At 39.1% G+C, this 25,268-nt stretch overlaps 3 protein-coding genes across 11 annotated transcripts in view; 2 read left to right on the top strand and 1 right to left on the bottom strand.

Annotated features, from left to right (window-relative positions):
- rbfox2 (RNA binding fox-1 homolog 2) overlaps nucleotides 1-11,267 on the top strand; it is a 41,046-nt gene extending 29,779 nt beyond the window's left edge. For 5 of the 9 annotated variants that reach the window (XM_040024483.1, XM_040024482.1, XM_040024481.1 and 2 more), the window contains 7 exons: nucleotides 1,807-1,894; nucleotides 2,097-2,153; nucleotides 3,211-3,358; nucleotides 3,931-3,976; nucleotides 6,874-6,962; nucleotides 7,906-7,978; nucleotides 8,361-11,267. In XM_040024483.1, coding sequence (XP_039880417.1) covers nucleotides 1,807-1,894; nucleotides 2,097-2,153; nucleotides 3,211-3,358; nucleotides 3,931-3,976; nucleotides 6,874-6,962; nucleotides 7,906-7,978; nucleotides 8,361-8,405 — 546 coding nt within the window. In that variant the 3' untranslated portion in view covers nucleotides 8,406-11,267. Of the gene's footprint in view, nucleotides 1-1,806; nucleotides 1,895-2,096; nucleotides 2,154-3,210; nucleotides 3,359-3,930; nucleotides 3,977-4,373; nucleotides 6,963-7,905; nucleotides 7,979-8,360 lie in introns of those variants that run through there. The other 4 variants (XR_005694842.1, XM_040024484.1, XR_005694841.1 and 1 more) reach the window with 4 other exon arrangements.
- A 2,915-nt stretch (nucleotides 11,268-14,182) lies between these two features.
- Nucleotides 14,183-17,636, bottom strand: LOC120729072 (retinal cone rhodopsin-sensitive cGMP 3',5'-cyclic phosphodiesterase subunit gamma-like). The gene is made up of 3 exons (XM_040024490.1): nucleotides 17,483-17,636; nucleotides 16,170-16,283; nucleotides 14,183-15,394 (listed from the first exon to the last, which is right to left on the bottom strand). Exons 2-3 carry the CDS (start codon nucleotides 16,271-16,273, stop codon nucleotides 15,277-15,279), a joined length of 222 nt encoding a protein of 73 aa, XP_039880424.1. The 5' UTR covers nucleotides 16,274-16,283; nucleotides 17,483-17,636; the 3' UTR covers nucleotides 14,183-15,276.
- Nucleotides 17,637-19,129: 1,493 nt separating this feature from the next.
- Nucleotides 19,130-21,240, top strand: LOC120729071 (retinal cone rhodopsin-sensitive cGMP 3',5'-cyclic phosphodiesterase subunit gamma-like). Its single transcript, XM_040024488.1, has 3 exons — nucleotides 19,130-19,719; nucleotides 20,413-20,528; nucleotides 20,643-21,240. The coding sequence occupies exons 2-3, from the start codon at nucleotides 20,425-20,427 to the stop codon at nucleotides 20,758-20,760; spliced, it is 222 nt and encodes a 73-aa protein (XP_039880422.1). The 5' UTR covers nucleotides 19,130-19,719; nucleotides 20,413-20,424; the 3' UTR covers nucleotides 20,761-21,240.
- The last annotated feature ends 4,028 nt before the right edge of the window (nucleotides 21,241-25,268 follow it).

Raw genomic sequence — 25,268 nt, 5'->3', positions numbered from 1 at the left:
TGACAGAACCTGATTGGCTAATCCTGTGATTGATTTGGGGAGGTGGTGAATGAAACGATTTACGTGATTAGCCATTGACCGCATGGCATTACAAAAAGGCCACTTGTGTAACTGAATGTACTGCATCTATCTGCAAGTGCAACAACTATGACTACCACTTCTTATGCGTTCATTCCAATCACCTCTCTAACTGCATTCAGCATTTAATTCCAGAGCTGTATCCTGCATGGTTTACTCTCTTTCTCGTCATCTGTATGACGTCATATAGTACTATGTCATCTCTCTGTGTCATGTGTCAGCTGATAGCTGCATTTTCTGCACCTTAGTGGGACAGCATGCTAAAGCATGTGTGCAATGTTAGCTTACCTGGAGAGGGGATAATAGTAGTCTGTATATCATGGCGTGCTGTAGTGCTTGACTACAACCTTCTGCACCAATTTGCGGACTGCAGACAGTTGCAGAGATACGGCTGTGCAGACGTGACATTTCCTCTTAAAGCTGTACCTGTGGATGAATAGTGTGTTGCCCTAAAGGGGATGCAAGCATATCGTAAAGCAATTTTACTAAATGTGGTAATTTGAGAAAAAAAAATACAAAAGATTTTAAAAAAGCTGTCATGAAATAATTAGTAGAATTTTTTTGAAATCAGCGACAGCTTTTCTTTGTTCTGATTTCTGTTAAGCGGTTTCCTTGTTTTCGATAAGTTTGGTTCTGGATGATGTGTGTTGGTGGTTGTGTGCTTCGAGGTGTTTCTGGCGTGTGACACTGATCTGAAATGCCTGGCAGTGTTTCACAGCCGTGGTTTCTGTTTGATTTTTTTCATTTGATTTTTATTTTTTGATTTGAGGAATGATATTTGCATCCCCCATCCTCTCTGTCTTTTATCTAGACTTTTTCTCTTTCTGTACTCGTTCTTGCTCCATCCATCATTTCTCCATCACTGCTCACGTACAGTTAGATCCAATGTAGGCAAACGGTCAGATGAATGTTGTACGAGTGTTTTGCATCTTATTGTTCGTTTGTTTGAAGAACTGCACATTTGGATGGACTGTTCACTCGCTGTCTCTCTTCTCCACGTCATGTGTGTGTTTTTTCTGTGTGTTTTCATGTGGACTGGCTCCTCCTTCTGCATCCCTTTTATATTTCTGTCCTTTCTCTGTTGTTCTCTCTCCCTCCTCTTCCTCTTTTTTTCTGTATGATGTGTATTTGATTGGGAGGGCTGCCGACCTTATTTGATTGGTCTCTTGCTGCATCTGATGCTTGCTGACTGGCTAGTTTTGCTCACCTCTGGTGATGTGATGCGCTCTTGATTGGCCGTGTGTAATTTGTGTATGAACTCTTCGATTGATGTTTTTTGCATTGTGTTCAACTGATGAATCTGCCGCTTAATTCACCTTCTTTTTCCCTCCTTTTTTTTAAGGTAGCAAAATAATGGTCTTGGATTTCTTTTTGAATGCCTTTGATCTCAGATATTTTGTTGTTTTCTTTGTTCTGTGTGCCAATGGTTGCATTGTTTGCGTGCAAAACTGCCTGACTACTCACCAGGATCCTTGTTTTCAATGTCTTTCTCCTTCAAAAGAAGCGCATGCAACAAATACCATCGCTGCTCATCAACAGAATTAACCCCTGTCATAAGTACAAAACTGTGAAAAGTAAAACGACACCTCACTGAATATGAAAGCTCCAGTAATCATATGAATTGTCACAGGCAAAACTCAGCGTAACCTGAACTGTGATTGGACTGTGCTTGTGTCAACCATTAAAAGTGAATGAAATGAGCCTCTGATCACTTTCTTTGGTGTCCAGGTCAATAACGCCACAGCCAGAGTGATGACAAACAAGAAGATGACCACGCCGTACTCGAACGGAGAGGGCCTTGCGGCACTGCCATATGGTAATGCATTTTGCACGGTTGGACCAGAGAGAGGGGGCAGAAATTATTGTCACTAAATTAAAGCGGCAGACACTACCCCCACCCCCTCCCCAAAGAAACAAACAACATGCAGGAATGAGTAAATGTTGTTTGAACCCTGGCTGCCCGTCGCTTCTGTGACACGTTTCTGTTTACATGTTGTTGTCAATTTTCTTTATTATAGCTGGATGGAAGCTGAGTCCTATGGTTGGAGGCATTTACAGTCCTGAGCTCTATACAGGTAAGAAAGCCTTCCTTTATTCTTACCTGACTGATACCCAGCAAACATTGCTTGCATGTCTCCCAAAACTGATCACAATAAGAGGTCAGGCCAAACTTCTCTGATTTTTACAAAGTGCAAAACACGGTTCAGATTATTTATTTATTTATTTATTCTTAACAATGACAGCTAGTTTAGCTAGCACATTGTTGTGTGAATGTCACCTCAACATCTAATGACATATTTTTTTAAATAGTTAAATAGATAAACACCCAAATTACATTTCACTTGTTACCGGATGAACTTGATGCATCACACGCTTACGCTTCTCCCCTCGCTGTCTGCAATGTCAGCATCTTAAACTCAGGAAGGAGTGCTACTACTGACACGTGAAATCAATTAGCTCAGTGGGAGAAGTGGTGGACCCGAAAGTGTGAGATTGTGAGTTTGAGTCACTGTTGAGGTGTTTTGTTTTTTCTTTCCCATTCTCTCTCCTTTTTCATTGAGAAACATGTTTTCATGTAGATTTTTTTTTTTCTCATCTGGGAATAAAATTCCTTGAAAAGGAGAGCGATGCAAAACAAAATTCTCAAAACTCTTACAAGGATGTCCAGGCAACGTTGAGGTGACCTCAAACTGGCGTTATGGTAACTTCTGCGATGTCAGTTGAATTTTTTTCCCGGGGGACTATTATTCAGTCGTGACTAGACATCTAGAAAATACCGCCAGCCCGAGAGTTAGTCTACATCGAAAGGTTTGCTGGGTATTGAAGAAAAAAGAAATGCAAGGATTACTCAGCGTTCTGCTCCAGTATTTTACAGCTGTTTGACATTTATGCTTAAAAATGAAGGTGCAATACTTTCTGTGTGTTAGATAGATTTATAATAGATGTTGATAGGTCATTTTTAGGTTTTTAGTTGAATTTGAAAACGTCAGTTGAACTCTGGGGAGTTATAGCAAGCATTTGCTGCTTTTTATTGATTTGTAGGACAAATGATTGTGATTTCAGTCAATCTAAATGTTTAATCGACATCAATAAAAATAAACTGTGTTTTAATTCTGTCTCTCTTGCTCTCAGTACCAGGGTTTCCGTACCCAGCAGCAGCAGCAGCAGCTGCCTCGACCGCTGCAACCTTTCGAGGCGCTCACCTCCGAGGTCGTGCTCGGCCCGTCTACAGCGCAGTCAGGGCCGCTGTCCCACAGCCTGCCATCCCCACCTATCCTGGGTAAACACACTCAAAAATAACAACACCGCTAATAGTGACGATGATGTCACAGATCGGATCAATCGTCTTCTTAAAAGCATGGCTGCACTTTTATATAAAAAAATAAAAATAATGCATGCTGTGTGTTTGAATATAAATTTTTTATTGAGAGTTGACATTGATGGTTGGCTGAGCTGAAATACCATTTCCTTGTAAGTCCAAAATGGTAATGATAGCTACATTGAGTAGTTTTTTCAATGCTTAATAAGCAGCCGAAGAAACAGTAGTATCACTTTGAGGCATTTGCATACAAAGAGGTGGTATTTTTGTCCTGCATGTTGCACGGTGTGTAATAATCTCACCCTTCTTTCTCTCTTCTCTCTCTCACAATCTGTTTGGCACCGTTTTCCCATCTTTCCCCCCTCAATCGTCACTCTTCTTTGTTGTTTTCTGCACTGCCCACATGGTGGCGCATCACACCATTTTTTTCCCTTTTGTTTCGTTTTGTTTGTTTTGACTTCCCACCACCGCTCCTTTTTCTACTCTCTATCTGTCCTCCCCCCTTTCTCCTGTATTATCTGTTTCTCTCTCAGTGTGATGGCCTATCAGGATGGTTTTTACGGTGCAGCTGATCTCTATGTAAGTACGCCTGCCTCTCCTCCACTGCCTCCCTCGTCACCTACCTTTCCCCTCCCCCTTGTTGCCTTGTGGGTTTTCAAGTGTGAAATGGCATGGATCAAACCCGTAGAGACGTGTACTTTTGAGTGTTTTGACATTTTACTGAAACTTAAACGAGGCCTTTGATTGAAATCAAAATTTGCACAGTCTCACATTCAACGCGCCAGCGTTCGCTTAGCTGTCCAGCACAACACGGCAAAACCGTGCACTCATTCGTGAGTAGACTCCTCTAGGGTTTGTCTCTGTGCATTTGTGAGTTAGTTTGTACCAATGTGATTACGAGTGTGTGCCTGTGTGTAATGGTGTGTGTGCGCGTGTGTGACCAGGTTGACAATAGATGTTTCTGTTCTCTCTGTAGACTAGTGTTTCAGGACATTAGTGGCAGATTGCCCCAGGTAGGGTTTTACACACTCTGTGTGAGAGCCAGTGTGCATCCTCCTCGTCTCCAATGACTGCGTGCTGCTAGACATTATTGACCATCTGAGATTGAAATGCCTTCTCTGTCTTCTTCTACTAACTCACTGGATTCTGACATGGGCGGAGTTGCGGAAGGGGGAGGAAAGAATGCAAAACATATTAGGAAAAAACGAAACCAAACAGCGGCTGGTCTGATATGTTGTTCTGTAAATTAAGTGCAGTATCCAACGGAAGTAGTGGAAAAGGGATCGAGGGATATACGTTTGGTCAGAGCTTGAAAAACTCGATTGAATCTGATCTATGCTGACACTTCAGCTTGCCATTAGTGTGCACACACACGCAGTGTTAAACAAATTCATTAGACCACCACCAAATGTTTGGTTTATACCACAAGTGCCCTGAATTAACAGGATTTGTAATTAGCAAAATCATTTTTTATGTTTCTGTAATGGTTAATCTGCCAGTATGCACAAGCTCTTTAATTAAAATGATACTTTTAATGCTAATTATTGTTGTAACTAATGAATTAAAAATGTACTGTTTGACAGTAAAAGCAGAATAAAATAGTAAAGCTTTTTTTTTTTTTTAAATTAAGAGGCTAAATTACAGGTATTTACTTGCAACCCTGAGCAGAAAAACATAGTTTTAGTGGTTTTAATGTTAAGCTTGATTAATTTCTGACCTCTTAGGATGCTCGGCTCCACTTTGGGTGTAAAAATATGAAATCGGTCTATTTGTCTAATAAACATAATCCTTAGTCTTTGAACAAGACTCATTTGTGTTTTCTTGTATTTATGACAGGTGGTCTAATAAATTTGTTAAGCCCTGTAGACCCGAACATGATCTTTTTGCTTCTTGTTGATGGAACAAACAAATGTTAGGCTTCATGTTTTAATCACTGCGTTTTGTTTTCTTTATTTATTTTGTGAGAAACTCCCTGAAAATTGGGGTTGAATCGCCGTTGTCATTTTTGAGCCCGAACGCTTGTTCATTTTGTGAAACCTGCTTTTTAAATTTCACTTGAGCGATCGTGCACCGTAGCTTTCCAAGACGTCGCATTTCCTGTGTTAACGAAGATGAAATAAGCTAAATAAGTAATACCCAAACCTGTGATTTGAGTACACAGAGTACTCGCAGTTTTAAAGGGATGTAGAGAGAGATTTTCCTTCATCCAATTAGCAGATCATTCAGACCCCTTCCAGGAATCTCCCTATCTGTTTCACCTGTGGCATGCTAACTGAATCAATGTCAGCATGCAGACATACTTACAAGGCTGACTCCCCCCCCCCCCCCCCCCCCCCCATCCCTTGTATTTTCCTCCCAAATCTTCTCCTTTTATTTCTGCAAACCTCCCTTTTTATTCATCCTTTCCTCCTTTGACTGTTAAAGTAGACCTTTACTAAAGGTTCTTATCTAGTTCAGTACTTTCTCTTCCTCTTCATTTTTACCTTTTATTATTATCAGACCCTTCTTTTCTACTCTTATGTTCACTGTGATTTCCCACCTTCCCTCCTATCCTTTTCCATCACCTCTACATTCTCCGTCTCTCCTTCCCTCATCTTCCCCTCCCCCCCCCAGTCCAGCCTTCCTCCCATAGCAGCAACTGTGTGGTCCTGAATGCAGGAACTGATTCCTTAGGGTAGAATGCAGTGGTGTGTGTTTCTTTCCTTATTTATTTATTTTTGTTTCCATAGGGATGTTTGGCCTAATACACTGTTTGTTCTGAATTCGGGAAAGCATGCTGTGTCTGTCAGTGATTGGTTGCTGGCCATGTGAGAGTGTGTGTGTTTGCCCCCTTTTTTTTCATTTTTTAAAATCCGACTGGCTGACTTGTCTTCTTACACCTGTAGTTTTATTTTTGTGTCTGTTCATCAGCTGTTCATCCAAACGTAGATAATGACACGATCATCCTGCCACTCCTTCCCCTTTCTTTAACTGTGTGTTTTTGGTAGGGGAACCGGGGTGGGGCACAGTTATGGCTGTGAACTCTCTCTCCCTTCATGTCTAACTCACTGTGGGATAGATGAAGGCGATTCAGAGCTACAAACGCTAAAAACAACAACAGCATTGTGTGCAATTAAGGGTAATTTTTCCCCACATTAGCCATGAAGTGAGAGAGCCACACAGAGCCTGAGCTACATCCTTGTGAATGCTGTACTGCACCAGATTAGCCAGTTTTGCTGACTGACTGCTTGTTAATCTCTCGCTCTCTTCTCAGCAGTTTTTTTCTCACAATGTAACACGTTAGATTCACTGCTAGTGTTTTTTAATAGTCTGCAGAGAAAATATGGCAAACTTTAAACAAGTTTTCTCTTCTTTCCGTCCCGTCCTTCCTGCCCTTTCATTGCATCTCTTTTTCTCTCTCTCTCCTCTTTTCCTCTGCTCCGCTCTTCCCCTCTTCTCTGTCCTCCACCTCTCTCGTCTCCATCGACTCCTCACAGGGTGGCTATGCAGCGTATCGATACGCCCAGCCGGCTGCAGTAGCAACGCCTGCGGCGGCAGCAGCTGCAGCGGCAGCTTACAGTGACAGGTGAGCGTAGTGTCCTGGACACTTTTTTATCACATTTGGTACTTTTGCGTAACTACATCGTGTCAATACAGGGACAGATATTGATATATTAAAAACATTAAAATACTCAGGCCTTGCTGTTCATAGTATTTCCAATCTCCTGCACCAGCATCCTGAGGTTACATTAGCAACGTGAGCAAACTTTTACAGAAAAACCAGGCTTAGGTTGACAAAGCCACCTCAGTCACACGAGTAAAAATAAGACGGCAACCTTTTTACATCTAGGAGAAAATCTGCGGCTGAGTCTGTCTTATGGTAACGTTTCTGGCAGGTTTTGTTTCCTCGACGATCTCATTTTTGCAGAAAAAAATAACTGAAGTCAGATCATTTTATTTTACTGGATAAAACAGATATTTGCAAAGTTTAAATTTGAGGATCTATTGTAGAGTTGAAAAAAGTGATACATTGTAATATTTATAATTGCAGTACTGAGCGTCTGGTGGTTCCCATGTCAGATGAATGTAGAGTTGATTGTTGTCATGCTTGTGTCGACCTTACAAAAGAGACTTTAAATCTGAAGAGTCATTTAATCCCGGTTAGGTAAAGGTTAAATACAAAAATGAACCTCTGGCTTACACGAAACAATGTGATCTGTTCTTAAACTTTTGCAGTGTCGTGTTTCCTGATCTAAAATACAGGGAAAAGTTTAACATTTTGTTGACGTCCTCCTCTGTGATTTGAACACTTTGGGTGGGCTGTATGTATGACACTGTTGTAGTTTCTAACAGCTAGCAGAAAAAATACTAATAACATAAAATGAATTTTGTGTGCCTAACTTTCTTCACATTTTGAGGTATCTTGGGGCTTCTTAAAAAGACACAACACTTGTTTCTCTCCTGCAGTGTGTCAGAATCATTTTGCAGCTAATCTAAATCAGTTTGTGTAACCTTTTTTCCCCTCATAGTTATGGACGAGTTTACACGGCAGATCCCTACCACGCTGCACTTGCCCCAGCTGCCTACGGCGTTGGAGCCATGGTAAGTCCATGTAGGGCATGAATACTGTTTTGTGGTCTGTTCGCAAGAAAATGTCAATATTTTTAGTATTAATAAGTATTGTTTGAATATGTTATGTTGTAGTCACTGATTAATATGTATAATAGTGTTTATGCAACTAAGAAAGAGCCTGAATTAAGGAAAAATGAGCAGTTTTATTTTACCAATGTGTATCTGGCATAAGGGTTCTGTGTACTTTTATTAGGCTATGCGTACACCAGCAACTCATGTTTGACAAATCAATTCGTTTTGGTCTTTTTCTGTGATGTATTGACGAAAATGACGAATCGCAGCTTGAAACAACTGCAATTCTGACTCTAGTGAACGATTTTATTCACTAAGTGTTCCTTTTATTGCTTTGTAGGCTACGCTGTACAGGGGAGGCTACAGTAGATTTGCTCCCTACTAAAGACACTACATTTCCCAGGAGCTCCTCTCTTCCATTGAATTACTTTGAAAGAGCTCCCCCTGTTGTCACGGAGGTGGACTGCACCCAGTTTTAAAACGTGGACTTGACCACAAAGAAGATATTTCAGATCCCACCCCAGAGCAGTCCCACGTTTTCTTATATACGCTACTACAGAAATAGAGGAATGCTGTATTAAAGACTGAAGGATGGCCTTAATGTTAAAAAAAAAAAGAAGAAGAAGAAGAGAAAAAAATAAGACTTAAGATGGCCTCCTTCCCTATTGCACGGCTGTATTATAGTCTCCCCTTCTTATTCCCTCTGCACTCAGCAGCACAAGATTTGGGACAGAGCCCAGATGTTCTTCCAAAGGCTGCATGTGGATAACTGACACTTAAAACAGCCGTCACCCGTGTGCGTGTTTGTGTGTGTGTGAGTGCATGAAAGAGCCGAGCGTTGTGTGGCCTGCACACGCTCTCCGCTGAAGGAAAAAGAAAGGGAAACACATAATGGAGGTGTCCACAAAACATCAGGGCAGTAGGAAGAAAGACGGTGCGCAAAAAGAGCACCGAGAAACCATTCTGAACCAGAATGACGAGTCAAATGATAAAACCACCCACGGATGGATTTTATAATTCCTCCTCGACGTGGGCGGATAGTAAGGAGAGGATTTCCAATCCCACGGTGTTCTTTCTGGCAGAGGGAGACTGAATGTGGCAGCTTGGAGAGATGATGTGACGGTTTATAACGCTATAGAAATCACGTCCGAAAGCTGAAGGAGGGAGGGTTTATTAGAGCTGTTCCTTACCTCAAGTTTTCTTAGTATGTGGAAATGGTAAACCTTTAAACTTAAAATTGTTATATGCAAAGAAATTAGTTTAGAGAGAAAAAAAAGTTACCAAATTATTATTATTAATGATATTTGTAATTGTAATTATTCTCATTATTACTCTTATAAAACCATTCTTATGTTTGAGTCAGCAGCCGCTGCTGTCATGGATTCAACAGTGAACCCTGGGGTTAAAAATCATTAACAAAGTACAAATATGCTGTCAGGTATATGAAAACAGCTTATATCCGTGCACGGGACTTCACCCGACACTACAAACATGGCAACACTACACAGAAGAAGAAGGGGGGGAAAAAGGTTCCCGTTTAGTGGAGTTTACACCCAAACTAAACCCTGGGGTTCAAATAGTGGTTGGTCCTTTTAATGTAGGAATATATTATTTGGATCCCCCTCCCCTCATATTCCATCTTTTGTAGAGTGTCCAGCAATGGATGAGTCTTCCTGAAACATACTTCTGTTGGTATTGTGTTTAAGATGCTGCAGCAGCAACTGCTGAGCAAGAGAGAGATTCAGTTAGTGAGTTTGTAGTAAATATTTAAATGCAAAACACAATTGTGCATATTTCTATTCCATTGTATTCTATATTTCCAAAATGTGGCTTTTTTTTTTATTTTTGGGCTTTTGTTTTTGTTCCAAAGATTTGTAGAAAGCACATTTTTCTGCCGTATGTATAAATATATTATCTTTGTTATTGTTATTATCATAATCCTACAGCTGTTTTTATTATTTACTTTCATCTTCTGTGTTGTTCCTTGTCCTGTAAGGTGCAAGGACATTTTCAAGTGACTTTGTTTTTTCTCTTGGGAGTAAAGTTCTTCAGCTGGAAAGCATAGCTGGTTGGGGACAAACAAAGGTATGCGTGTCACACCACCAAACTTTTGTCCTTTTGGTTGACTATTCAGTCATTTTTTTTGTTTGTTTGTTTGTTTTTGATTGATCATAGGATCTGCTAGCTTGACATTTATCATATTTCAAAATATACAGTAACACTTTTTTTTGTGTACGTGTGTCCATGTTTTGCAAGCGACTGAGCTATTTGGAATGAGTGAACATAGGCCTGTAGCACTTGAGTTAAAGCAGTCTGTATTGTTTTGGTTTGAAATCTTAATGATTCCTCACATTTCACTGGCTAAATCTGTCAGCTTGGCTACTCTGGATTTGTTTGAAAAAAGTGTTATCGCTCATACATGCACAGGTTAAGGTTCCTGGCGAAAAACAATTTGTCAGCATTGGGATATGAAGTTGTTTTTATCCATCTTCAAAGCTACCTTTTGTGTTTTCTGCTTCTCACAATCAGGAAAACATGCTTTTCATTAACCTGCTTTTTTTTCTCCCTTTCTTGTAAATGTGCTGCTGTTGGATTTTCTCAAGTCATTTAGTGTTACTTAAAAAAAAAAAATCTCCATATTAATGTAGAATGTGCTTCAGACACTTTTAATTTTTCTTTTTTTTAAAAAAAGAAAAAAAAAAGGCACTAGCCAAAGATGCTAACAGTACCCAGCATGTTCTGGCTTGACATGTGCTACACAAAATACTCTAAGATGGACTTTTGGAGCCACTGAAGGCATGGACAAACCAGCATGAGCGATACTTGTCGAGTTATATATAAAAAAAATAGTTTTGCATGAATCTTGTGTCTTTTCATATTTGATTCCTGAGCAGCAGAGCCCAGCTGCGTTCTTCTTTACCACTAAACTCCATGACAGGCAGCTAGCGAATCTAAGCTAGTTAACGCATCAAAGAGCACAGTGCTGTTTGGCAAAAAGGCCCGGTGACAAACAAAATGGCTGCCGCACAAATGACACGTGGCAGCTTCATTTTTTTTCCTGTCGTGGTTTTCTTGCCAGTGTATTATAGTAAACTATGTGGTCATCCTTCATAGTTGCTATGGTTTCTCAATGGACAGTCCCCTTTCCTCTGTCATGTCTGTATTCCCCCTTGACTGCCATTATGTTTTTTTGTTATTGAATGTCCATATAAAATGTTTTATATAAAAATGTTTTGTTGTGATTGAACTTCTCAGATTGTTTTTTTCTTTCTATGCATTATTAAAGTGGTTGAGTCTTATATTATAGTGCAGCTGGCAAACCCGGATGCAGATTGACTTTTATTGTCCACACTGGCCACTGCAAGCAAACTGTAACCATGATACTGTGTTCATGATAATAGGATGAACATGATGGTATCTACTATAAATAAGCATCATTATTTATTTCTACTGTCCAATCAATTTATTCCACAGTTTGTCACATTACCATCGCCTTATTTCAAAATGGAATTCATTCATTTTTCATCCCATAATGACAACGTGAAAAAAGTATTCACAGCCATCTCAGTGAAACTCAAAATTGAGCTCAAGTGCATCCTGTTTCCACTGATCGTCTCTCAGATGTTTCTGCAACTTGATTGGAGTCCACCTGTGGTAAATTCAGCTGATAGGACGCCTATCTATGTAAGGCCTCGCAGTTGATAATGCATGTCTGACCAAGCCATGAAGTCCAAGGGATTCTGTGTAGACCTCAAAGACACAATGTATCGAGGGAGAGATCTGGCAAACGCAACAGAAACATTTCTTCAACAGTGACAGTGGCCTCAGTCGTTTGGAGTTCGGAACCAACAGCATTTTTTCCTAGATAGGAAGGCCCTTTTACTAAGGTAGAAGGTCCTTAGTCAGGGAGGTGACCAATAACCAAATGGTCATTCTGAATCTTCTATAAGGGTACCCATTTCTGCAGCACTTCATCAATCCGGCTTGTATGGTAGAGTGGCCAGACGGAAGCCACTCCTCACATAAAAGCCCAACGGGAGTTTGCTAAAAGGCAACTGAAGGTGTCTCAGACCATGAGAAACAAAATTCTGGTCTGATGAAATAAAAATTGACTTTTTTTTGATGTGAAGAAACCAGGCAACCTGGCCACTACCACCTATAGTGAAGCATGTTGGTGGCAGCATTATGCTTTTTGACAGAGGACCAGTCAGGGTAGAGATGAATGCATGTACCAAGCTTGTAGCGTCATTCTCAAAAATACTTAAGCCTGTAATTGCTGCCGAGGTCCTTCAACAAAGTATTGAGTAAAGGCTGTGAATACTTATGTACATATTATATTTTTTGTTTTTTATTTTTAATACATTTTCAATAATTTCAGACAAACCTTTTCACTTTGGGATTATGGAGTATTGTGTGCAGAATTTGGAGGGGAAAAATAAATGTATCCATTTTGGAATAAGGCTGTAACATGACAAAAAGTGGAACAAGTGAAGTACTGTGAATACTTTCTGGATGCACTGTAGGTGTATCTGTTTCCACCAGAAAATCCACATTCAACTTTTAGCTCAGTTTTGGTCACAAATAACTCCTGTGAATTGCATTTGCCACTGCCATTTCATTAGGTACAGATGTTCAACTACTAGTTAATGCAAATATCTAATCAGCCAACCACACTGCAGCAGATCAGTGCATTTAGGCATGCACATATGACCAAGAAGACCTGCTGAAGACATAGTTTTGGTGACAGATGGTCAAGATGGAATTAGGCTTGAAACAGCATAAAAACACTGATCCATTCTGTCTTGATGGTTCAGACTGGTGTTGGTGTGAGTTCACTCTTCTCAGATGGCCTGAGGAGTCCACAGATTTTAATCGACTAGAGGACCTTGGGGATGTGCTGAAGATTCTTATCAAGGATGTGCAGCAACAAATATGCAGCCAAAGGGGGCAAAATGTAGTCCAACCCAACACTAGCAAGGTGTACCTATTAAAGTCTGGTCAGTGAATCCGGCTCTTCTCATCTGTAAACCCAGTAGTTTGACTGAAACATCAAAGCACTTGGAGAGACGTACACAAATCAGACCTCCCATCGTTTGCTGACAAAGTCAAGTGACTTGTTAGCATGCTGATAAGGATTTTACACTGGATGAGTGTGCTAGAAATAAAATGACACTATCACAGATTTTAATGACCAACGAAGAATTATTTCAGTTCATCCAATCTAGTTGAGGGCCAAGGAGCAAAGCCGGGTAACCATCTATTTTGTTTTTATGTTTTCTTGCACATCTTCTTACTTTTTTCTTTCTGCTATTAAACTCTATGTAGACTAAAGATATAAAATTCGGGTCACTGTCTGACCTTCAAGCACTCTCAAGCCCTTGAGTGAAGCTGAAGGTGGCTTTAAAAACAAGTGTATTCTTCGGTTCTTTGGATAAAGCTGATCAAGCATGAGCAAAATTCTAGTTTCAATGGGCTGAATTTATTTCCCCCCCCAGTCACAAGATGAAGTGGCAGAGACCATCTTCAGATAAAGCCCCACAAATGTCTTATTTTCATTTTACAAAAACAGTGTAACTGTCCACAAGGTTAAGGTCATACCTCATCAATCCTCTCATCTATTCCCAGAAAGTTGATCGTTCATCCTATTTGTAGTGTTTTTAGTGGGAAAAAATGCTTTGTTCAAATGAACACAATTTACTTTCTGGGATTTCCTGTTATTGAGCATGCACAGAGACTATTTCACCTAATAAACATTTTGACCCCATTTTGAAAAAGTGCAGGCCTTAAACTGGGTCTAGATTCTCACAGGCTAAAAATTTGCAATAAATTTTCACAGCTTACAGAGATAACCTTCAGACAAAACAGATGGTTTTGAGAATCTTCCACAGCTAATTTGCAGACCAGTGAGGCTGATTTAGTAAATACAAGTGAGGAAAGCGGAGGGTTTTTTATTTGTTGTTGTTGATTTAATTTTTTAAATCACAATCAGAACAACCTGTGATTGTGCCCAAGTGTTTGGTTGGCAGTATTTGTGAAATACTTTGTTCATAACCTCAAATAGCAACCTGACAGTCATTGATATTACCTGGGAATCATAACAAAGGTCCATAAACAATGTTGTGCCATATCATTGATTCAGTGGATTACTGGATAAGTGAAAGCTTTAATCTTGTGTTGAACACAGGAAGAAAAGAAAAAAAAAAAAACGAGGATCACAAATATCCATGGAAAGCAGTCTGTGTGATCGATATCTATACATAAAATAATACATTTCTGTCTGTTTGTCTGTTTCTTTGTCCGCATACTACTCCTACATGATCAGGAGTTGAGCACCCAAACCCGACTTGCAGGCCCATCTTAGGCTTCATAAGGTTCTTATCTATATCAGATTTCATGACATAGCCACGTTGCCCAGCAACCACCTATCAAATAGCTATAAATGACCTATGGGAGCTATATAATTTTATATAATTTACGTTAACAAAACTAAATTTTTTCATCATATATCATGAAACCATGAGGTTCCCTTGCACGAGTTTGTGCTAATAAATGTAACTAATGTTGAGATGTTTAAATCTATGACGTTGTCTGGCTCGCATAAATGTTTGTTTTCTTTGATTGATTACCTTAAAAGTATAGTATCTGTTCAAAAAGACACAAAGGTTTTTCTAGGGGAAAGTATTTATTGACATAACTTCCATTCCTACATTAATAGCACGCGCAACATTACATTCATATTTCATAAAAATAAAAATATATTTATTTATATATTCATCATCATCTGTACATTAAGAAAAAATAACTCCAAAGAGGTGGAGGAGGGGCGGAGCGGAAAAGGCAGAAGAGAGAAGGTTTAGTGATGATGCAGCTGTGAGGAAACTTGCTTTCAACATATCTGAATGGTCTCTCAGAACAAACAAACCAGCACAAAGTACAATGGAGGGAGTTTGGGGGAGCAGGTTGACACACGGACACCTCAGTGAAGCATATATAAATAAATAAATGTACATAGAGCTATTTAATGTAATATATGATAGCTTTGACACATAATTGGATCAACCTCGAGGATAGAAGCTTATCAGTTTTTGTGTAATTTTTCCCAAACTACATATGGGTGTAACAACCACAATAAACTTCAAGTCGGGATTGGGGGAGGGGGAAAGCCTCCTGGGCTGTGAAGTGAAAGATAAGAGGACTGAGTGGAGGAAAATTAGTGCAGGGAGGTTTATAATTGAGGAAAGGGCACGGGAGGGTTTCTAGACAATTCCATATTTCGCCAGGTCGCTGAGCTCCATGTCCCCAAAGGCTTCCCATGGGCAGACCACTGTGAAGTCTGTACCGAGACCCTCCATGCCGGGGATGTCGTCTCCGAATCTAAAAAAAGCAACAAAAGCATGTTTTAACTCTTGACCTGCATTCACTGTGTATCGTTTAATGAGTACTCTATATCAGGTGTGTCAAACACAAGGCCTGAGTAAGACTCCAGTCCAGCCCACTGGATGCCATCGAAAAATATGAAGGAGGGGTTAGATTTGGACTTTTAACTGTATTTTCATAAGTTTTACACCTTTTCCCACTGATACACACCTCTCTCATAATATACCAAAATAATGAAGTAATATAGAAACTATTAGTATATTTTATTATCTACAATAGAGATTTCTGAGTTTTAGAATGGGTAGTTAAACTTCCTTAGACACTTAAGATCAAAGTGGGGTGTACATGGCCCACGATGTAAATTGAGCTTGGCGTCCATGCTCTGTACTATGCAAAGACTATACTCGAGCAAGGATTTCATGTGTCAAAGAAAGCAGAAGAGTTCTGTGATTGAAATACATCCCCTGTGATTGTTTAAGTATTGTGTTGCAAATGTTAGTCCAACAGTCGATGTAACTGTTTTGAAACTAGTTTAGCAAAAATAATCCAATCGATCACAAGTTTGATCCGAATACCCGTGAAATTAAATATTCACGAGTCACTGCTTTAGTCTTCAACACTGTTCTATTATAGGATGTGGCAATATGATTTTTAAATGTCATCCCTCAAGCTAAAATGGACTACTATCTCCTAACTGTCATGCGCTAGCTTTAATATTTAGTGCGGTTGGAGCGTGAAGTATTAGAAATGTTGTGCCGTGTCTTCCTCTCACCCCTTCTGGCCTGGTTTGGGGGCCTTGCTCTTGAAGGTACGGGCTGTCCTCTGTTTGAACTTGGGAGGTGCCTTCTTGTCAGCAGGTGCAGGTGCGTCTGCCATTGTTTATGATCTGAGAGAAAAAGAATAAACAGTTAATCACTTCATCTTGGTGTTTAAGACCATTCGTCGTCCTCCTCCTAAGCCGCCACTTCTTTGATGATATAACACTTGCAGCTTAGATCAAATTATAAACCAAAGCTACCACAGCACCTTAAGCTTTGTTACACCATCAGTGGCTATTTTTACACCTTGACTTTTGAGTTCATGTGTGGTCAAGTTAACACGGCATATATTTAGAGACCAGGATTTCTGCTAATTCTGCTGTTAGACTGAAGGTTAACCTGCGTGGTGTAAATAATAAGCTCGGGTATAAGGGGATTTGACCTGAACAACAATTTCAGTCTACTTTAATCTGGTCTTTTCTTGGCTCAGTTGACTGTGTCATAGTTAAGCTCATCAGTGCTCCTGATTACAAATGTGCTTTGACCTCACTGATGGACTTTTGTAACAACAAGCAGATTAACTCCTAAGTATCCCACCTTTATTCAACTTTTAATAATGTAGTTACAACACCTTGTTACAACACCTTGCTGCTTTATATATATATGTATATATATATATATATATATATATATATAACATTGCAATTGTGTACAAAAACACAACTAGATAAATCAATTAATCATTTTAAAGAAACGAATTAATGAATATTTTTTATTTGGTTTTCCATAAAATTTTAATACAAATTAAATAAGGCTATAGTGACAGGTGTTATAACATGCTGAAATAATAAGACAAATAAAAGAGTTAAAATGATGCCAGTGTAAATTAATTTTTCCTTTTGAAGGTTTACTTGAAGGTTTTTGTTTTTTGTATCAAGGGGAGCGATATATTTCGTAGGTTTCTGTTAATTTCGACATTATTTGCAAAACCCCCCCACAAATAAGCCTCCCTTGGCTGTCTTACACAATTAAAAAAACTTATAATGACTTTTTAAATGCTTTTCTAAACAGCATTTACAAAATTGAAAGCATAAAGAAGAAAAAAAAATGATGTAAAGAAGACATACAGTGCACAAACTTTATACTATAAAGCTTGAAATGGGTTTTTTTTGGGTTTTTTTTTTTTTTTAGAAATGTGTAAAATATATCTCCAAAATAAAGTTCTTAAGTGACTCTTACTCTTTATTTCTCCTCTGAGTAATCTTCACTGCAGAATGGAAAGTCAACCAAAGCTCACAGCTGAGTGAAAGTCAGAGTTAGATCTTACCTGTTGTTGCAGTAGCACGGGTGGCTTCTGGATTACGCCTCTCTGGTCTGTTCGTGTTGTTGTAGTCTATGGCTTGCTCCCTGCTTATATACTCTCCCCTCTAATCCCTCTAACATGCTTATCCATAGCTTTTCTGTCCTATTTTTTTACACCACGGTCTCGATTTTTCCCTTGATTAGCTTAGGGAGTGGCCTCATATGTTCACCCTAATGCGTCTTGCCATATAAAGACATATGTTCCTTATATAATGTAGCACAACGGAGAAGAGAACCTGAGAGGTTCATTCAATGATATTAACCTGTTTGGGGCTTGATTCTGACTGTCAATAGAGGAATATTTTCTGGTAGATGCATTTTACCAAATAACTTTTTGTTAATGTACATAACAGTTGAGCTTGAAATCATAATCAGCTGATCGTGATCATAATTTGAAAAAACAAACAAACAAACAATAAATTTGACCAAAAAAAGAAATAAAAATCCAGTCCTTTCCAGAGCTTTTAGGCACTTCTTCCAGTATTAATCAGATAATTAAATTTAGGAAAGCCCCAGAAAAGCTGTACAGTAGCCTTAAAGCTCAGATTTCTTTCTTTCTTTCTTTTTATTGCCTTACATTAACTGTAAAGACAGCATTAGTGTGTTACTACCTGCAGACCACACCTGTCACATTGGTAATCATTCATTTAAAGGTCTACATACTGTACCTAGGCACAGTTCATGCCATGTGTTGAAGGATTAAAAGCTGAATAGCTAAGTGTTCTTTATTTGTCAGCATCTGATTCATCACCTGAAAAGAGTTCAGGGCACCTCTGCTCTTACATCACGTGGTGCTCCAGATCCTCTTGAAGCTATGTCAGGACACGTTTGTTTACAAATATTATCTCCAGTCCATGAAGAGGTGTAAAAATTAAACTTCTCCAATTTGGGTAAACAATGGTAGAAGAAACTATGGTTACCCCTTCAGTACAGTGAAGTCAGTGAAGGGATGCAAAATTTTACCCTCATAAATATAACCTCATGAAACACACAGGAGGGTGATGAGATTGTGCACAAAATAATTTACCTGTACTTGAAGTACAGGTGATAACAAGTTTAAATTTTCAGGACTGAAAGAATGAAACACAATCAAAATTTATAAATAATTTCCTTAACTGTCACAATCTAATTTCCATATTTTCTTTTTTGTTCAGCATCGCAGCCTTTTGACGATCACAGAGCCACATTGAGATGTTTTGAACTTTGTGACATGAGGCGTCATCCTGCATGTGAAGCAGCCATCGCAAGATGTGTACAGTGGTGAGGTGTTCTGCTGCTGTAGCCCATCTGCCTCAAGGTTTGACCTGCTGTCTGTTCAGAGATGCTCTTCTGCGCACCCTGTTTGTAACAAGTGCTTATTTAAGTCACTCTTGCGTTCATGTCAACTTGACGCAGTCTGGCAATTTTTCCTCCAACCTCTGGCATCAGCAAGGAATGTTTTGGTTTACCCGAAGAACTGCCCACTGAATATTTCCTCCTTTTCAGGCCATTCACGGTAAACCCTAGAGACGGCTGTGTGGGAAAGTCCCACCAGTTTGTGATACTAATACTCAGACCAGCCCATCTGGCACCAAAAGCCAAGCCAAAATCCAGAGTTACTTAAATCACTTTTCTTCCTCATTCTTATGCTCGATTTGAACTTCATCAGATCATTCTGATCGCGTCGACATGAATAAAATCACAGAGTTGCTGCCGCATGATTTACTAATTAGATATCCATGTTAGCAAGCAGTTAAATAGGTGTGCCTAATGAAGTGGCAGTGAATATTCAGTAAATGATTGCATGATTCAGGTAGAAACTGATGCATGTGGTGATCGATGGATGATTGATTGATAATGTAGCTATGGCAGTTAGATAGACAGGTATCTTTCTCCATATTTAGATTTGTGTGTTAATCACTGTCGCCCGCTGCTGCCCGTGAATGGCTCCTCTGTAGTTTGCTTCAGTTTGCACATTTACAGGCATGTCTATCTTGAAATACACCTTGTATTTATATCTCACTACCCTTTATCTCCTCTATTTGTGGCTGAGCTGGTTCAGAATAGGGCAGAGCTGGCACATCACAGAGCGAACATCTGAGTGGATTAGCAGCTCGGAGGACTTTAAAAACGGGTCGTCAGTCTGAGAGAGACACCACAAGTGAGAAAACGACAGACTCGCCAGACAGCATCAGAAAAACTCTTTGAGACTTTGAACAAAAGGTGAGATGAAACTGCAATTTTGTCAGCTCTTGTGCGAGGAGTTTAGGCTATTATTGCTTTGTATTACCTCAGATTCTTTTCTGCTTTTGTAACTACATCCTCACAGCAGAGAAAAACAGAGCACTGGCTTTACAGCTTTTCTTTTCATTCCTGAGTATCACGCCTGAAATGGAGTTGAAATGAGACATTTCATAAGAAGCAATGCTTTGTGATGGCCTTTTTGTAAATACTGCTCAAGGCACTGTTGGATTGGATTTGGGTGAACTCGCTGGTTGAGGATTTTATTTCCAATGGTTAATGCACTCATAATTTAGTGATTTGCTTGGTTGTTTGCAAGCCTGAGTGTGAAATATAAGTGTTTCCAGAAGGGATGTGCAATGACTCCTCTGTAAAGAGGAGATTATTGATTGATGTAGCCGAACAAAGAAAAAAGGCAAATTCAGTTTTATTTCTATAACAACCTTTAGCACCAAGGCACTGGAACTGGTTTATGTAAGACAATAAAAGGCATGAAGAAACAGCATAAAAAAAGAAACCCACAGAAAGTGATTCACAAAGATAGAAGAATAAGCAAAACACATGCTGAGAAAAAGAAATTACAAGTTCTCCTCCAATAAATCTGAATTGTTAGTGGTATCTTTGCAGGAAATCAACATATTAATGTTATTTTTTTTAACCTGTTTTCTCTTTCAGGAACCAAACACAATGGCAGACGTCGCAACTCCCGCTGACAAGAAAGCACCTCCCAAATTTAAGCAGAGGACCGCACGCACCTTCAAGAGCAAGGCGCCCAAACCGGGCCAGAAGGGGTGAGATGCTTTCTTTGTTTTGTTTTTAACATCACACGTGCAGCTTTTCTTCCATAACTTTGTCTTTCTTTCTGCTGGTTTTGCTCATCAAAGCTTGTTGTTTCTTCCAATTAGATTTGGAGACGACATCCCCGGCATGGAGGGTCTTGGCACAGACTTCACCGTGGTCTGCCCATGGGAAGCCTTTGGGGACATGGAGCTTAGCGACCTGGCGAAATATGGAATCGTCTAGAAACCTCAACTGTTTTCCTAGACCGAGTCCTCCTGTCTCTCACCTCACAGCCCAGCTTTCCTTCTCCTTCCCAAAATACTCATATTCATTGTCCCTCATGTAATTTGAGATACATTGCACACAAATTGATCAGCTAGCAAAAATATTGCAGCATTTAGCTGTTTTTCTTCTTTTTCCCCCCTGTTTACCCCTCATGTGGTCCTACTGTCAATTAAGCAGCTAGAACTCTACGACCTGCACAGAGGAGGCAGCTTTTGATGTTTTAGAGGTTTGACCTGAAAACAAACCCCCTCACACTCTCTTTTGTCTCATGCACTTTATTCACCCAACCCTCCCCCCACTTTTCCACCAATGCTCCATCGTCCTTTCCTACTTTTCCTAATCCCCAGCTTCTCTTCATCTCCCGAACCCCTCACTTTCATCTCTAATAACCCATGCAGAGAAAAAATAATATAAAAATGAATAAAAGACAGTTTGATATCTGTGATATCTTTGGACTGTTCTTCTTAACTCATCTACCACCTCTGCTCGCCAAAGCTGCTGATTAACATTGCACAGTCTATTTTGTGTATTAGCAAATTTCCCTTGTGTTTGTGTGTTTGTGCTTTTTTTTCATTATTATCATGAGAAAGTCTATAATTCACAACCCGCCTGAGTGAATTGGATAAATCCTATATTTTCTCAGTAAATGGAAATATTTTTAATGAACTCAATAAATGAGAATATTTTCCACTAACTACGTGTCTTTGTGTCTTAGCTCATATTAACACAGAAGGTTTAATTTAGGATTTTGCACACAGCAGTACAATAACCACAGACTCTGGTCTGATTCATTTGCAGGGTATAAAACGGTAAAATCCACAGTTATTAACTCAAATTGTTTTAAAAATAAAAAAATAATAATAAAACAAAACAAAACCGGCTTCAGGGATAAATTGTGAGCAAAAAATTGAAGACGAGGAGCGTAACTGAATATACTGTTTCCATGGCAACCAGACCTACTTATTCGCAGAAGCAGTCTTCTGTTTTTTCTTCACCAGTGCAGAGAAAGGTTTGATAAATGAACACTGCAGCAAAGGTCGTGTTAGGTTAACCGATCAGCATCAAGTTGGCCGTGCTTACTAACTGCAGATAAAAACTAAAACGCACGTGTGCAAACAAATTAGTTTGCTTTTAAACATTTTTACAGATTAATATTAATTTTATTTATAAATATTAACACACAAATCTGAACTGGATAAGCAGAAGAGAAAGGATGGATGGGTGGAATTAACACTTATGCGTTATTGGGTCTTTCATCCAGAATGGGATGGTATCCTTTTATTGGTCAAACAAGAGGAAATAGAGTGTGGTGCAACAGTTTAGGTTAACAAATACCACAAATAGCTTTTAGAACACGTCATAGACACCTCAGCTTCACTACTGGAACTTTAACATTATGCACTCCATACTGTACAGTAATGCCACTGTTTTGCACATGTCTCAACTCTGTATATTTTTATATATTTTATTTATTGTTTACTCTATTTAATTTGTAAAATATGTGTACACACCACCAACACCACACAACCACACACACACCACACACACACACACACACACACGTAAAATTTATATACAATCCAGGCATAACTATTTAATGTACATATTTAGTTTCAGATGAGCCATCTGTATTTTGCACAACTCTGTTGTGGAAGCTCGCACACAAGAATTTACTCATTGTCCCACTCAAGATGTGACATAAAGGATTTGATTGATTGATTTGATTTGTTTGAATAATCCTTTAATTGTCCCACAAGGGGAAATTTGGTTGTATCAGCAGCTGCAGATGTTTAAATAGTTAAGAATATTTAGAATAATTAGAAAAGTGCAGACTGTGTATTGTACCTGTGCATTAAAAAGTAGACATGTAACTTCCAATAAGTTAGTATATATATAAGCTGAGAAAAGTAATGTGCAGTTATAACAGTAGAAGTTGTTACAGCACTGATGTAAACATCTATGTTTGTTGGGAGCAGTTTTGATTGTACAGTCTGACAGCTGCAGTCTGACACCTGCTATTTCTCAGGTAACTTCATACGCATTGTGGCACAAATTAACAAAGATATGTAAATGAAATCTATTATTTATATGAGAATGCTTCACCTGTAAAACAAGAGCACACTGAGCACTGCACAGGTAGGTTGCGTCAGGTATTTAAGAGAGCCTGCCTCAGTTCCTCTTTCTTTCTTTCTTTCTTTCTAAGTTTCACCGTACATCCATTACCATGACATACTGCATGACAAATTGGTTAGTGAAACTTTTATTAATAACACACAAACAACAACAGTAAAATGGTTAATTTGTTGTTGTTTTTTAAATACAGTTATGGTTACACACACTCTCTCTCCACCTCCTTTACTTGTAATTTTAACTTTAACCTTTTTTCTCTATTCTGATGCTCGGTTTGAACTTTAGGAGCAACTTGACCATATCTATATTCCTGAATGCAAGGAAATCCTGCCATGTGATTGGCTGATTAGATATTTGTGTTAATGGGCAGTTAAACGGGTATTCCTAAGTGACTGGTATATTTCACACATTAGAAATTCTGTTAATAGGATGTTGTGTCAGGGTTTTATCTGTGCTCATGGAAGACAGAAATAGTTTTTAAAATGACTTAAGCGTGTCTACTTGTTACTTAATTACACTGTATTCTGAGCAGCATTTAAGGTTCTCAGTGCGACTTTGCAGTGCAACATTTTGCTGCTTGCGTGTGTCTGGTGCTTTTTGTTGGTGCCAGTGACAGTATGTGTGAGGCCTCCGGATACTAATGTGCTTTTGTGTCACTGCATCAATTAACTGTTCGAGCCTCTGAACTGTGAGCAGACAAAAGGGACACTGCCTTGTGTAATGAGGCATAAACATAACAAACATCAGTCCAAAGCCTTTGGCCAGTTCATTAAAAAGAGGGCCTGCAGCAGAGACACGGCTATTTGACCACCAGAGGTTTAGTCTGCAACAAAACTGTTCTCATCAGAAGCAGAGTATGGGTTAGTCACTGTGAATATGAATGAATGAAAGTAGTAAAAATAAAATGGACAAAACCTCAGCAGGTAAAACTACTAACTTTACCTGCAGCAATAAATGATACATTTCTAAAATTCGCATAATTTTCAAAGCCTTGATGCGTTTAAAAAAATCCATGAATTTACATGAACATTAGGGGAAAGTCTGCAAACTTTGTGAGCTAGAACTTCTTTAAAGTGCCACTGGGCAAAATATTCAAGGTCTTTTTGACAGTCAAGTATTTTTTAACATTCAAGCATTCAAAGAGAATTAGAAAAAGAAAGCACTCGATAATAAAATATTTCTCCAAAAAATCTGTTATTTTAAATAAGTAATAGAAACAAACAAAACTGTGTTACTCGTAAAAGGCAAATGTGAGCTGTTTAAAGACTGCCATGTAAGATAATTAAGTCTTAATGGTGTTAATTGTCTTAAGCTTTGTCAGTGTGGCTTCCAGTTCGCCTTAAACTGCTTTCTCAAGTGCAGCTGAGTGCACCTTAAGTTGCTTTTTATAGCTGCCAGTTGCAGCTCAGAGGGGGCTCGACGCAGGAGCAGCTGCATCATCAGCATCAGCATCGGGCGACTGTTTCAGGTGTTGTTAATGAAATAAAAGCAAGTTTCTGAATTACGTCTTACAACATTTTTTGGTTTTGCATTTGTTAAGCTCAGCTGAGCTCAGAGTGTATTTATAGTTACGTGGAGCAAAAATATCCTCTACTGTCTATTTTACAGGATTACACTCACAGACAGTCTGTGCAGTGTACAGAGTACACCTTGTTTTGTGTTCTCATTAAGAATATATTATTGCTGAATCTACAGATGTAAACTGCTAACTGCTAGTGTGCAGTGAACCTGACAATGCAACAAAATTTAGCCTCTAAATGCCCTGAAGCATGGACAAAGACCAGCATATGCAATATGATGCATTTGGCACTAATGGGCAAACCTGAAAGTGTCTGCTGCATCAATTTATTTGATATATGCAACAAAAATATGAACGATTCTCACTGCTGCAAGATCTTATACCTGAGCCACAACCCTGTCAGTCAAACTGCTGCCTACTTCTTCCACAATCTGTATTTGCCTTCACGATTTTCTCTGTAATTTAAAATGACAAGTGTGGCAATAAGAACCTCCTACTTTCTGTAAATTTGAATCACATTCAAACTGAAAGGAGGAGCATTGTAACCAGAAATGTCCCCAAATTTCTAGTTTTTGAGTGCTACAGGCAACTGTTGGAAGCAATAGTTTGCGAGTGTATTAAGAAGCAAATCTGTCACAAACTGCAACCTGTACATCCAAAAATCACCCCCACTCCCCCAACTCTATATGTATACTGTTAAGTTATTGAAATGACACAGTCTCAAATCCAGCCTCAAGGGGTCACAAGCTGGTGTGCTCCCAGTGCCGGGAGTACAGGAAGGGCATCCAGCATAAAAATCTGTGCCAAATCACATGTG

This window comes from Simochromis diagramma, unplaced genomic scaffold, assembly GCF_900408965.1.
Source record: "Simochromis diagramma unplaced genomic scaffold, fSimDia1.1 OVJJ01000302.1, whole genome shotgun sequence".
Classification (NCBI taxonomy): Eukaryota; Metazoa; Chordata; class Actinopteri; order Cichliformes; family Cichlidae; genus Simochromis; species Simochromis diagramma.
The sequence above is the reverse complement of the archived record's forward strand: the minus strand, read 5'-3'. Positions and strand labels throughout refer to the sequence as shown.